General features: G+C 41.3%; 1 protein-coding gene across 6 annotated transcripts in view; it reads left to right on the top strand.

Annotated features, from left to right (window-relative positions):
* DGKB (diacylglycerol kinase beta) overlaps positions 1-14,224 on the top strand; it is a 565,198-nt gene that overhangs the window by 108,075 nt on the left and 442,899 nt on the right. For all 6 annotated transcript variants that reach the window (XM_030550690.1, XM_030550689.1, XM_030550688.1 and 3 more), the window contains exons 3-4: positions 3,027-3,103; positions 10,850-10,870. In XM_030550690.1, coding sequence (XP_030406550.1) covers positions 3,027-3,103; positions 10,850-10,870 — 98 coding nt within the window. The remainder of the gene's footprint in view (positions 1-3,026; positions 3,104-10,849; positions 10,871-14,224) is intronic.

Here is a 14,224-nt window from a genome sequence, read left to right as displayed (position 1 = left end):
GGTTGAGAAGGTATTTTGTTGGATCTTCCCATTTTCACTGGCTTATAACTTTGTGAACCAATATTTCTTCTTTTATTTGATGTGATCTTCATGTAGTAACGAAGCTTTGAAATGATCTTACAATACAAGTCCTTTTATGGAAACCTATTAAAGCAAGCTGGGCTGAATATGCTCCCAGTATTGGTTTATGTTACCGAAACTGTGAAAAGAGAACTTGATTTCTTTTCTGATAGACCTAGTGAATGAAGGGCAGGCAGTAGATGTAATATATTTGGATTTTTTTAAAAAGCTGATATATTGTCTCATGACACTTTAAAAAACTATTTCAAGTTGGCTCGGATATTAATACTGTCCTATGGATTGAAAACTGCTTGAAAGACTATAAACAAAGGGAAATGATAAATGACCATGCCTCAGTTGTTGGGAGATGTATCACATTGTGCCTATGATGAATATACTACCTGTCCAGAATTTAAAAGACTCCTGGGGATCTGGGGCAACCCAGGCAGAAGTTAGACCCTCATCCCTCCTTTTCAATGACATGCAGAATATGGGAGAAGTATGTCATTAGACCACAGGGTCCAGCTGGCATGCATAAAGGGAAGGGTTAGAGATACTATTGCTGAAACTTTCCTCATCTTAGCTCTACTTGAGATTTAAAAAAAAAAAATTTTAAGCATCACTGCTGGGAGCAGAATTAAAAATTTTCTGAAGTTATAAGAAACATATCCAACTTGTTGGTAATGATGTTTGTATTATTTAAAGTTATATGTGTATATAATGTTTGTTTAAAGATGACTAAAAATACAGCTGGGAAAACAAAAGAAGGAAGAGGTATGGCCATTTCTGATAGAAAGCCTTAACCTTATAGCACTTCAGATAGGTGAGGCTTTTATTTGGGGGTAGCTTCTGCCCCAGAAAGGGGGAATTTTTATATTTGTCTATTCTACTTAGCTGTCTTCCCACCAACATCAACTTTGTGTTCCTCGGATTTAGTTGCAGCCATCCACCTTTCGTACACTTGCTGATCTCAGTCAGGCTCTGAGATAGTTGGATGACTTTGCTATCAGCATGGGAAATGATTAAGATATAGTGCAGGTGTGTTCATATGGTTATTCAGTAGGATGGTCAGTAGAATAGATCCTTTCGAGATTCTCCCAAGTGTGAGGGGTCCAGTAAAAGAGGAGAAGTTGTCCATCAGCAAGCTCTGAATGCGGCCCAAAAGGAAAGATCTCATCCAACTGAGTGCTTCCCTCGTGCAATTCCTCAGATGACTAAATATTTGTAGGATCAGGGCCTTAGAACCTGAAGTGCTTCTGTGCATGGAATATGAATTTATATAGCGCTTAGCACAGTGAGGCCCTAATACTGAGTCAGGCCTCCTCTGGGCACTGCAATCACATTAATGTTTAATAATACAAATTGGGCTAATTTTGCCCTGTATCTGTGTTCTTAACTTAGTGTATAATTCACATTATACAGTACTGTTTTCCTTATTACAAAGATTTTTTTTTGTCTAGAAAATGAAGTGAACTTGTTTGGTGCATTTCAGATTGTAGGGCGTGCACACACCTTAGATCATGCAACAAGACAGCAATTAGCAACAGTCTCTCTCGTTATAGCGTCTTATTCGTCTGTCTCTCAATACAAATATTATGTCTGCCAAGGGGGTTCATTGTTGGGCTCTTAGGGGGCTGAGGAGTCTTCTCTGATGGATCGCAATATTGTCATGCTGGAGAGGCTTGCATGGGCTAAAGACCGTCAGAGCTATATTGTCCAGAGCTTTCATTTATAATGGAACTGTGAAAGCATTAGTTCTTACAGTGCTTGAACTGCTCTGAAATTGTTTCCCCTCAGTTTGTAAAGTGTTACAACCAGGACTTTTTTTTTTATTACATACATTCTTCCTTGGTGCCCTATTTCCCTTTTCAGGTCTATTTATTGATTTAAAGATGCATTTTCTTTTTTTAAGTCAGTTTGCAGATGGTAAATTTCTTTTAACTCTTAAAAGCTACCACAGTATTGTATTTTGCTGATTATAACTTAAAAAAATGCACAGAGCTACGCCTGCTATTTGTAACTTGAGGTGCCTACTGAAAGCTATTTTAAGACATGACTGAGTTATTAGTTTCTGTTAGCTGTTTCAAATAATGTGAAATGCTCATGTGTAAGTGAATGGCGTGTTTTGAAAGAATCTGAGTCCAGGGATTTGCACAGTGAATAGTTATTGAAATTTTTGTATTAATAGTGAGCAGTCAGAATGTCAGTTGAAAATTATTTACCAGTTGTGAGTCAATACCTACAGAGAATTCCTGCAGGTGGAGTGCTTAAAATCATTCTATTTCAGTTTAACATTTATAACGAGGCGGTGGGGAGAAAATAGAAAAGTTAAAGAGCCATACTTCTGCTGCAGTAGTGTTGCTTTGCACACTCTGCTGGGGTAAAATAACTCTAACACTTGCAAAACTGGCCACAGTAAGAAAATACTTCAGTGGTGTAGAGTTGGTGCAATGGCTTCTATGCTCTTCCCTGTGGCTGGTATAGAGGGCATGGTTGCGGAGAATGGGCATTGCCCTGGTCTTCCCTGCATTCTGGTGTGTCCTGGCTGCTTTCATGACCCTTGTGTCCATTGTGACTTATGCCTGAAAGCATCTAACTTACACTGAGGACTAGCCTGATTCACAGCTGGCACAGGATCAGGAGAGTGCAAAAATGACTTAAAGTTGCTGATGCAAACAGCATTTTCTGAAATGTTATTCAACCACAGTCAAAGATTAGGTCACAGAGTATACAATTTTTCAGATGTTTTTGTTTTTGTTCTTGTTTTTATTAAATTGGAAGGTACAATATGTTCTCTTCTTACTGCGCTGGTAATTCTCATACTCCTAGAGGAGATTACGCATGCACTTTGAAAAGAGACTATATTCTCAACAGCACAAACTCAATCTGAAACAAATAATACTTTTATTGACTACAGTTCATACCGTATAAATCAATTTCCTGTTATTTTTTCTACTTTATTCTAGACTCTACCAAGAAAATTAAGGATGTTCTGGAAGAATTCCATGGTAATGGTGTGCTAGCAAAATATAATCCTGAAGGGGTAATTCTTCTTTTTTATTCAGTGGTTTAAAAATGTGATTAATATAACAAAATGTTTTTTTTAAAATGACATGGCAGAATGAGCATTTATAAATAGATAATTATGTACAAATTTGCTGCTTGGAGTGATGTTTTATTCTTTTGAAAGTAAAATATACACTGAAGAACTAAAAAAAGATTTATTTAATTAAAAGGATCTATTAATATGATAATTTCATAGAATCATAGAAATGTAGGTCTGGAAGGGACGTCAAGAAGTGATCTAATTCATCATTAAAAAGCCAGAGAACATTCATGTTTATTCCGATGAGTAATTTATTTGTGTAAACAAAGTTATAGTTGCTCTTTTCTTTAAAAAATAATCACTTACAAAAATCTTTGAGATGAAGTTAAGATGCTGCCACAGAACAATGCCTTCTGCTCCATATATCCTTCTGGGATGTGGGACTTCAAAACACCAAATTCAAAATCAGGCAATGCTTATTTGTGGTGCTGCTTCACATGCAATCTTAATCCTAGCCACATAAGGATGCAAACACCTTGTTGTATCATTATTTTGGGAGTGAGGAATATTTGCCTGAATTGCAAATTATCTGAGAGTAATAATAGGAAATTCACCAATGCATTGTTAGTTTCTGTAATTGCGGTAGTGCAGCTAGACCAATGAGGAGAGGTAGCTTAGTGTGTCCAGAGTGATGGCGGTCAACCAGCAGCAATCATTTCCTGTGTCAGTGCTGCTACACAAGCTACATACAGGGCCTTGAATATGAATTCTGATTTGGAGTTATGGCAGACACAGATGTAATGCCCATTATTGTTAAGGAGAAGTAGGAGCACTCTGATGTTACCAGTTCTTCTTGCAATCAGTGTAGGATAATTAAGGTGGTGATGATCAAGTTTAACCACAAGTTACTTGGCTTCATGCAGGAATTACTGGGTGAAAATCTATGGGCTGTGCTGTGCAGGAAATTGGCCAGGTGATCACATTGGTCCATTCAGGCCTTAAAATATAGGCCTTAAGAAGGAGGACCTTGACTGGTTTTCATAAACTTTTTTTTTAAATATTAATTTTTTTTAGTGATATGTAGGGAATCCTTATCTGAACAGGGAGCTGCAAAATTCATGCTGCTTTTGGTGTTGTCCTCAATTCTTGTGGGAAGTTCACATGTATGGATATGAGTTCTTAATTATTTTTTAAAATAAATATATATTTAAGAAAAAGCATTTCTGTTTATCTTTAAGAGTATTTTTCTATTTAAACCTATGGAATAAAGCCAGATAATGCTTTTTAGCACATCCATATAATGTATATTAAAATAGCTAATTAGCTCAATATTATTTTCCTTCTTGGCACATTTTTCTGAGACTTATATGGAATTCATAATATGAGAGCACTTGTACTAAGTAAACTTTGTGTTGTTAATCAATTCCCATATATTACTTGTATATATCAAACATTGGCAAGTAAACCAGCTAAAGCCCCTTGAACTTTGAGATCTTGTGTGATACTTTAAATTGTGGTGGTAAAATACAATAATAAGTAATTTTACCTGACCTCTGGATCTGTGGAGCAGTGGTTCTCAACCTATTTATCATTATGGGCCACATGCACACAATATATATATATACTACCTGTATGGCCACGAGGATGTCACGGGTCGCAAATGTGTGCTGATTGGGCCACAAGTGGCCAGCAGGTTGAGAACCACTGACATAGAGCAATGAGTTGCCCGTGACTGATTATCTTGAATCTGCATTATTTTTATGCCTAGGGCTATGCTATGAAACTCTGTAGTGTTCTATATTTATGGAGATAAAAGTGCCTAAACAATCTCATGTTCCAGACTTCTCCTTGACTTGTGGGCTCAACGCTGTATTCCACTCTAGTGCTGTTCTAGTGCAATTCTTCACTATATGCCACTCTAATAATCAGATTGCTCCAGTACAATTATGATCATTTTGACATTCAAAGCTGAGTTTTGAAATCATGGGATCTTGTTTCTTCATTGTCTTTCACCTTGTAGAATCACATAAACCTGTGTAGAGTGGTCAGATTGGGAAGTTTAGTGCAGCAATGGAGATAATGAACTTGGCCATCAGAGGGTTATCCAGTGTAGGGGGGGGACCCTTCCAGTGTCATAGACCTGATTGTAGCAGTTCCTATGTCACTCCCTCTTCCTGCTTTTGGTGTATGGAATGTGATTGAGGCTTCTGTAAGGACCATTGATTCCCAGCTGTCATTTCAATCTCACCGTAGTCATTGTCAGCCAGCATAGTTTGGAGCAGCCTTTTAGACTCATTAGGGGATGAGCCCCTAAAACTCATCTCAGTTATTCAGGATTTATCTCAGCTAGTGCATGGCATCCACTGGCCTTTTAGAAGAGCTATATTGAAGAAATTGTCAAGGTTAAGTTAAGAAAGTAGATAGAGCCAAAGACAAGGACATGTTTATATATAGCAAGACGAGGGCTGGTTCAGGAATTGTGTGCCTCAAGGGGATGTGCTGTGGCCATTGAACCTAAGATGCACCTATGAACTGTGAGTCTGAGGTCCTGCCTTTGTTAGAAATGTGAGAGCAATAGGTAAGTGTGTTGCTACTATCCACCTGTGTCAAGGGGATTTTATACTTTTGGTGACATTTACCTTAGTAAAGCTACTTTAAAGGGTATCTATTCCCTGGTGGGGCCCCTCTCTGCCCGCCATGTGAGCTGGGGTCTGGAGGAGCCTAGTCCCTCTGTGTGGGATGCTGAGAACAGGCATTCTTGGAACTTGTACCCAGTGCTAAGACTAAGGTGAGGGGCTGCGAATCGGCATGTTTGGTGCACAGCACGGGCTCACCAGTGCAGTCACAGGGGAGAGGAATAAGAACACCCACTGAGATTAATAGAGCAGTTCACGTGTCTCAGAACTATTGTTTAAAGCTGTATTGATCTCCCTGGGGTGTTCTCATTTAGCTGAGAACATGTCATTAACATGAAATGGCCACTTCATCTCTCTGAGGTTATGTTTACTCTACAATAAAAGACTGGTGGCTGGCCCGGGTCAGCTGACTCAGCTAAGGCTGTGCATGAAATTGTAATGTACTGTGACCCTCCCCTACTCTCAGGGTCCTAGAGCCCAGGCTCCAGCTCAAGCCCGAACATCTACCCTGCAATTTTATAGCCACATGAGCCTGAGTCAGCTGACCTGGGCCAGCTGCGGATGTTTTGTTGCAATGTATACCCACTGTAAGCCTTCTATGCTGCAGATGAATGTGTAGAGTCTCTTCCCATATGCTTTTCCCAGATTTTTTGGGTAGAGACTCTGCAACTCCATTCTCCTGATCCTTTCTGTCTTCAGCTGGTACATGCACTCCTCACAGATTCACCACTTTCCAACCTCCCTGTGGCCACTCCTGGTAGCATGAAGTGGCAAGGTGGAGCTGGGGTGTGTGTGTGTGTGTGTGTGTGTGTAGGAGGTACTCAAAGCAGCTGGTGTGTGTGGGGGGAGGTGAGGGGATTTGGCATAGTAGGTGTTCTTGGGGGTGGCTTTGAATAACAGGCATGTTGGAGGGACTGGGGCAGTAGTAGTAGTAGTGGAGTAGTGATATCTCAGCAGTTAGTAGGACTATATGAGTCAGAGTAGGTGAGGGATGGTGTGGAAACTGCCGAAGAGGGTGAGGTGGAAAGAAGGGGTCAGAGTGGTGCAGTGGAGGATGTTGTGGGGTCTTCAGCTCTGTCTCTCTCATCCCCCACATCCATCAATCAAACAAGATAGGTACTAATATGGCCCTATTACTATAGCATCAGAGCATCTCACAATCTTTAATGTATTTACCCTTACAAGACCCAGATGAGGTAGGGAGGTGCTGTCATCCCCACTTTTACAGATAGGAAACTGAGATAGAGCTTGTCTAATTGACTTGACTGAGGTCACACAGGGAGTCTGTCACAGAGCAAAGACTTAAACCTGGGTCTCCTAAGTCCCATGTCCTTATCCTGGACCATCCTTCCTCTCACATCACCCACAATGTCTGTTCCTCCTTCAAAAAATAGCCTCACTGACGCCATACTTGTTCCCACATTCTCTGCTCTGCCTCTGGTTCTCATGTTGATGCCTGCCTCTTCTTGGGAAGGACAGTTCAGAAGAGAAAACCAGGCTGTACTAGACAGGCAGAGAGATCTGAGATATAATGATGCAGAGGCAGTGATGGGTCCAACATGCAGCCAGTGCATCCTCTGGCCAGGGTAATTGTTGCTAAGGAGTCAGTGGCAGGGGAGAAAGAGAGCTGGTCAGTGGTACGTGGGGGTTTTGATAAATTACTTATTGAAAAGCCATGGAAATTAAATTCCCCAAATCTTTGTTAATACGGAGTTAAAGTTGCCCAATGCTGTCCTGTGTCCTTCCAGAATGTTGAAGTCAGTTAAACTTAAATCTCTGAAAAGTAGGAAATAAAAAAAGGAAAGGTAATCACTGGTGCTGAACTGGGGCAGTCAGGGGGCTCCCCCCACTTTTAAAAGTGGGAGGGCCATGCCTTCTGCTTTCTAACAAAAGAAACATATGCACTTTCTGCAGGATATTTCAGTATAATTCCTCCAGCGCTTTGGCCTTAGCCCCTACAGTTCTATAAAAGTTCCAGTGCCTGAAGGGCCATTGCTGCCTCCCCTTCCCCCCAGTCCTCTTTAAAACCTGGCTGAGAGGGAGCGCATCATGACATGATCCAGTTGACCAGCATCTGGGTCCTGATTAGGGTTGCCAGGCGTCGTGTTTTCAACTGCAACGCCCAGTTGAAAAGAGACCCTGGTGGCTCCGGTCAGCACTGCTAACGGGATGTGCTGGTGTAGATATGTGGGCAGAGTTGCATGTAGTGGAAATTTCCAGGGGCAGGTATATATATGCAGGCAAGCTAGAGATCATGAGGTAGGCACAGAGCTCAGCAGCCAGTTGTGCTGTAGCATCATCAGGAATACTGTTCCTGACAGCTTGTATTCCATCTGTGTGTGGGATGTTCGTGTAGAGAGCCTCTACATCCATGGTGGCTAGGATGGTGTTTTCTGGAAGGTCACCAATGCATTGTAGTTTCCTCAGGAAATCAGTGGTGTCACGGAGATAGCTGGGAGTGCTGGTGGCATAGGGTCTGAGTAGAGAGTCCACATATCCAGACAGTCCTCGCCCACAGGCAACCTGCCAACCTGAAACATATTCTCACCAGTAACTGCACACCGCACCATAGTAACTCTAGCTCAGGAACCAATACATGCAACAAACCTCGATGCCAACTCTGCCCACATATCTACACCAGTGACACCATCACAGGACCTAACCAGATCAGCCACACCATCACTGGTTCTTTCACCTGCACATCCACCAATGTAATATACGCGATCATATGCCAGCAATGCCCCTCTGCTATGTACATCGGCCAAACTGGACAGTCGCTACGGAAAAGGATAAACGGACACAAATCAGATATTAGGAATGGCAATATACAAAAACCTGTAGGAGAACACTTCAACCTCCCTGGCCCCACTATAGCAGACCATAAGGTGGCCATCCTGCAGCAAAAAAACTTCAGGACTAGACTTCAAAGAGAAACTGCTGAGCTTCTGTTCATCTGCAAATTTGACATCATCAGCTCAGGATTAAACAAAGACTGTGAATGGCTTGCCAATTACAAAACCTGTTTCTCCTCCCTTGGTTTTCACACCTCAACTGCTAGAACAGGGCCTCATCCTCCCTGATTGAACTACCTCATGATCTCTAGCTTGCCTGCATATATATACCTGCCCCTGGAAATTTCCACTACATGCATCTGACGAAGTGGGTATTCACCCACGAAAGCTCATGCTCCAAAACGTCTGTTAGTCTATAAGGTACCACAGGACTCTTAGTCTGGATCTGTAAAAGCAGCAAACACAGCTACCCCTCTGATACTTAGAAAAGTTAGATGCCTGCAAGTCACCAGGGCCTGATGTAAGGCATCCTAGAATACTCAAGGAGTTAATAGAGGAGGTATCTGAGCCTCTAGCTATTATCTTCGGAAAGTCATGGGAGACGGGAGAGATTCCAGAAGACTGGAAAAGGGCAAATATAGTGCCCATCTATAAAAAGGGAAATAAAAACAACCCAGGAAACTACAGACGAGTTAGTTTAACTTCTGTGCCAGGGAAGATAATGGAGCAAGTAATTAAAGAAATCATCTGCAAACACTTGGAAGGTGGTAAGGTGATAGGGAATAGCCAGCATGGATTTGTAAAGAACAAATCGTGTCAAACCAATCTGATAGCTTTCTTTGATAGGATAACGAGCCTTGTGGATAAGAGAGAAGTGATGGATGTGGTATACCTAGACTTTAGTATGGCATTTGATACGGTCTCGCATGATATCCTTATCGATAAACTAGGCAAATACAATTTAGATGGGGCTACTATAAGGTGGGTGCATAACTGGCTGGATAACCGTACTCAGGGAGTAGTTATTAATGGCTCCCAATCCTGCTGGAAAGGTATAACAAGTGGGGTTCCGCAGGGGTCTGTTTTGGGACCAGCTCTGTTCAATATCTTCATCAACGATTTAGATGTTGGCATAGAAAGTACGCTTATTAAGTTTGCGGACGATACCAAACTGGGAGGGATTGCAACTGCTTTGGAGGACAGGGTCAAAATTCAAAATGATCTGGACAAATTGGAGAAATGGTCTGAGGTAAATCGGATGAAGTTCAATAAAGACAAATGCAAAGTGCTCCACTTAGGAAGGAACAATCAGTTTCACACATACAGAATGGGAAGAGACTGTCTAGGAAGGAGTATGGCAGAAAGAGATCTAGTGGACCACAAGCTAAATATGAGTCAACAGTGTGATACTGTTGCAAAAAAAGCAAACATGATTCTGGGATGCATTAACAGGTGTGTTGTAAACAAGACACGAGAAGTCATTCTTCTGCTCTACTCTGCGCTGGTTAGGCCTCAACTGGAGTATTGTGTCCAGTTCTGGGCACCGCATTTCAAGAAAGATGTGGAGAAATTGGAGAGGGTCCAGAGAAGAGCGACAAGAATGATTAAAGGTCTTGAGAACATGACCTATGAAGGAAGGGTGAAAGAATTGGGTTTGTTTATTTTGGAAAAGAGAAGACTGAGAGGGAACATGATAGCAGTTTTCAGGTATCTAAAAGGGTGTCATCAGGAGGAGGGAGAAAACGTGTTCACCTTAGCCTCTAATGGTAGAACAAGAAGCAATGGGCTTAAACTGCAGCAAGGGAGATTAAGGTTGGACATTAGGAAAAAATTCCTAACTGTCAGGGTAGTTAAACACTGGAATAAATTGCCTAGGGAAGTTGTGGAATCTCCATCTCTGGAGATACTTAAGAGTGGAATAGATAAATGTCTAGCAGGGATGGTCTAGACAGTATTTGGTCCTGCCATGAGGGCAGGGGACTGGACTCGATGACCTCTCGAGGTCCCTTCCAGTCCTAGAGTCTATGAATCTATGAAAGTTTCAGGACATTATTTTCATTGTTTTTTTCCCTTGGATATCTATCATTGCATGGTTAAAAATCAAATGCTTGCACTGTCTAACTAATCAAGACTAGACATATTTTCAATAACTATACTAGCATAAAATAATGGAATGTGTTTGTTCTCTTTCAAACCTGTTTATCTACAAAACTAAATTTTCAACTAAAATAGTCCTATTATAAAAACAGAGTCTGAGTGTTGCTATATATACTGCATTAATATGTGTGTTCTCTCTTTCTTTGCATGCGCTACAGAAACAAGACATTCTTAATCAAGTAAGTAATCTTTCTTTATTAGATTTTTTTATTATTACTAATATGAACAGTGATTGTTTATTTTCAGGGTTCCACTGAAACATTCATATACTGGTAAATATTTCATGTGGCCACTCTCTCAGGTAGTGTGTTACAATTTGAAGCTGAGAACGAGGTGTGTTCTTACTAAGACAGCATGCTGTTTTTCGTTAGGTGAATTTAACTTGTGTCAGCGTGACTGTCCAAAATTTTGCTAATTGTGTAATTAAGAGCAACCTGGAAAATTGAGGTAGGGTAATCAGCCACAAAATAATGTGTAGTTTCTAGTGAGCTCTTGGAAATGTTTTTTTGAGAAGCATTAATATGGTCACATAATCTTTTAATGATCATACTATGTCATTGACATGTACACTGGTGTGATACAAAGCCAATTAGTCCCATAAACTATCCAAGTTTCAGAATCTGAGTAGAATATAAACTTTAATGTAATTAGCTATATAATAACATTACCTTGTTGTGCTCGGAACCTAAAAGAACAACATATATCCACACTACAGTAGATAGCTAACTAGATGAATCTAGAGGTTGACAGCTGCTTGTGTCTTCCCTCTGTACATCTGTGTGAAGACCAGAGACAATGTGATTCTAAGGTTTGTAAATCCTGCTTAGTTCACCATTGAAAATAAGTTTTGTAATCTCCCCTAATATCCAAAGAGCATTTATTTTCCACATAGCAAAAGCATATCCAGTACAACACAGTTAGTAGCCACTGCTTTAGAGAGGCTCAGTGCTTGGTATAGGAATGTTAAAAATCAGGATTTATATTCAGGAACAAAGTATCTGTGAGGAAGATTGAGTAGTGCAATCAAACTCTGTTCCTGACCTCTAAAACTCCCACTGCAGCTCTTCCTTAGTTTCATTTATACCAAGTTCACCCATGTCCCAGATCCCAAAACAGTAAACAAAAAGATATTTATCTGGGATATGAAACCATGAGAAGAATGAGTGAATGCTCCATGTAATTGGTTTATTATACAATAATAGCTCAAGAGGCAATATGTTTGAAGAGCTTATGCTAACAGTGGCAGGAAGGGATTCCAGAACATTATGTTCCTCAGTTTTCCAACTACTAGAGAACTGGTCTGCCAGCAAATATTACATACTAACTCAGGGTGGGCAAACTTTTTGGCCTGAGGGCCACATCTTGGCATGGAAATTGTATGGGGGGCCATGATTGCTCACGAAATTGAGGGTTGGGGTGTGGGAGAGGGTGAGTGCTTTGGCTGGGAGTGCGGGGTCTGAGGTAGGGCCAGAAATGAGGAGTTCGGGGTGCGGGAAGGGGCTCCGGATGGGGGTGGGGTTTGGGTCGTGTGTAGGGGTGAGAGGGGTTCTGGCTGGGGCAGTGGGCTCTGGAGTGGGGATGAGGGGTTGGGAGTGCAAGAGGCTGCTCTGGGCTGGGATCGAGGGGTTCAGAGGGCAGGAGGGGGATCAGGGCTGGGGCAAAGGGTTGGGGTGCGGGAGGAGGTCAGGAATGCAGGCTCCGGGTGGTGCTTACCTCAAGCAGCTCCCGGAAGCAGTGTCATAAGAACATAAAGAGTGGCTGTACCGGGTCAGACCAAAGGTCCATCTAGCCCAGTATCTGTTTACCGACAGTGGCCAATGCCAGGTGCCCCAGAGGGAGTGAAGCTAACAGGCAATGATCAAGTGATCTCTCTCCTGCCATCCATCTCCATCCTCTGATGAACAGAGGCTAGGGGCACCATTCTTCACCCTCCTGGATAATAGCCATTTATGGACTTAGCCACCATGAATTTATCCAGTTCCCTTTTAAATATTGTTATAGTCCCAGCCTTCACAACCTCCTCAGGGAAGGAGTTCCACAAGTTGACTGTGCGCTGTGTGAAGAAGAATTTCCTTGTATTTGTTTTAAACCTGCTACCTATTAATTTCATTTGGTGACCCCTAATTCTTGTATTATGGGAATAAATAAATAAATTTTCCTTATCCACTTTCTCTACATCCCTCATGATTTTATATACCTCTATCATATCCCCCCTTAGTCTCCTCTTTTCCCACCTGAAGAGGCCTAGCCTCTTTAATCTTTCCTCATATGGGACCCTCTGCAAACCCCTAATGATTTTAGTTGCCCTTTTCTGAACCTTTTCTAGTGCTAATATATCTTTTTTGAGGTGAGGAGACCACATCTGTACACAGTATTCGAGATGTGGGCGTACCATGGATTTATATAAGAGCAATAATATATTCTCAGTCTTATTCTCTATCCCCTGTGAATGATTCCTAACATCCTGTTTGCTTTTTTGACCGCCTCTGCGCACTGCGTGGACATCTTCAAAGAACTATCTACGATGACGCCAAGATCTTTTTCCTGACTCGTTGTGGCTAAATTAGCCCCCATCATATTGTATGTATAGTTGGGGTTATTTTTTCCAATGTGCATTACTTTACATTTATCCACATTAAATTTCATTTGCCGTTTTTTTGCCCAATCGCTTAGTTTTGTGAGTTTTTTTTGAAGTTCTTCACAATCTGCTTTGGTCTTAACTATCTTGAGCAGTTTAGTATCATCTGCAAACTTTGCCACCTCACTGTTTACCCCTTTCTCCAGATCATTTATGAATAAGTTGAATAGGATTGGTCCTAGGACTGATTCTTGGGAAAGACGACTAGTTACCCCTCTCCATTCTGAGAATTTACCATTAATTTCTACCGTTTGTTCCCTGTCTTTTAACCAGTTCTCAATCCATGAAAGGACCTTCCCTTTTATCCCATGACAGCTTAATTTACGTAAAAGCCTTTGGTGAGGGACCTTGTCAAAGGCTTTCTGGAAATCTAAGTACACTATGTCCACTGGATCCCCCTTGTCCACATGTTTGTTTGACCCCTTTAAAGAACTCTAATAGATTAGTAAGACACGATTTCCCTTTACAGAAACCATGGTGACTATTGCTCACCAGTTTATGTTTTTCTATGTGTCTGACAATTTTATTCTTAACTATTGTTTCGACTAATTTGCCCGGTACTGACGTTAGACTTACCGGTCTGTAATTGCCAGGATCACCTCTAGAGACCTTTTTAAATATTGGCGTTACATTAGCTAACTTCCAATCATTGGGTACATTACAAACCTTAGTTAACAGTTCCGCAACTTCACATTTGAGTTCTTTCAGAACTCTTGGGTGAATGTCATCTGGTCCCGGTTGACTTCTTAATGTTGAGTTTATCAATTAATTCCAACACCTCCTCTAGTGACACTTCAATCTGTGACAGTTCCACAAATTTGTCACCTACAAAAGCCAGCTCAGGTTTGGGAATCTCCCTAACATCCTCACCTGTGAAGACTGAAGCAAAGAATCC

This window comes from Gopherus evgoodei, chromosome 2, assembly GCF_007399415.2.
Source record: "Gopherus evgoodei ecotype Sinaloan lineage chromosome 2, rGopEvg1_v1.p, whole genome shotgun sequence".
Lineage (NCBI taxonomy): Eukaryota > Metazoa > Chordata > Testudines > Testudinidae > Gopherus > Gopherus evgoodei.
The sequence above is the reverse complement of the archived record's forward strand: the minus strand, read 5'-3'. Positions and strand labels throughout refer to the sequence as shown.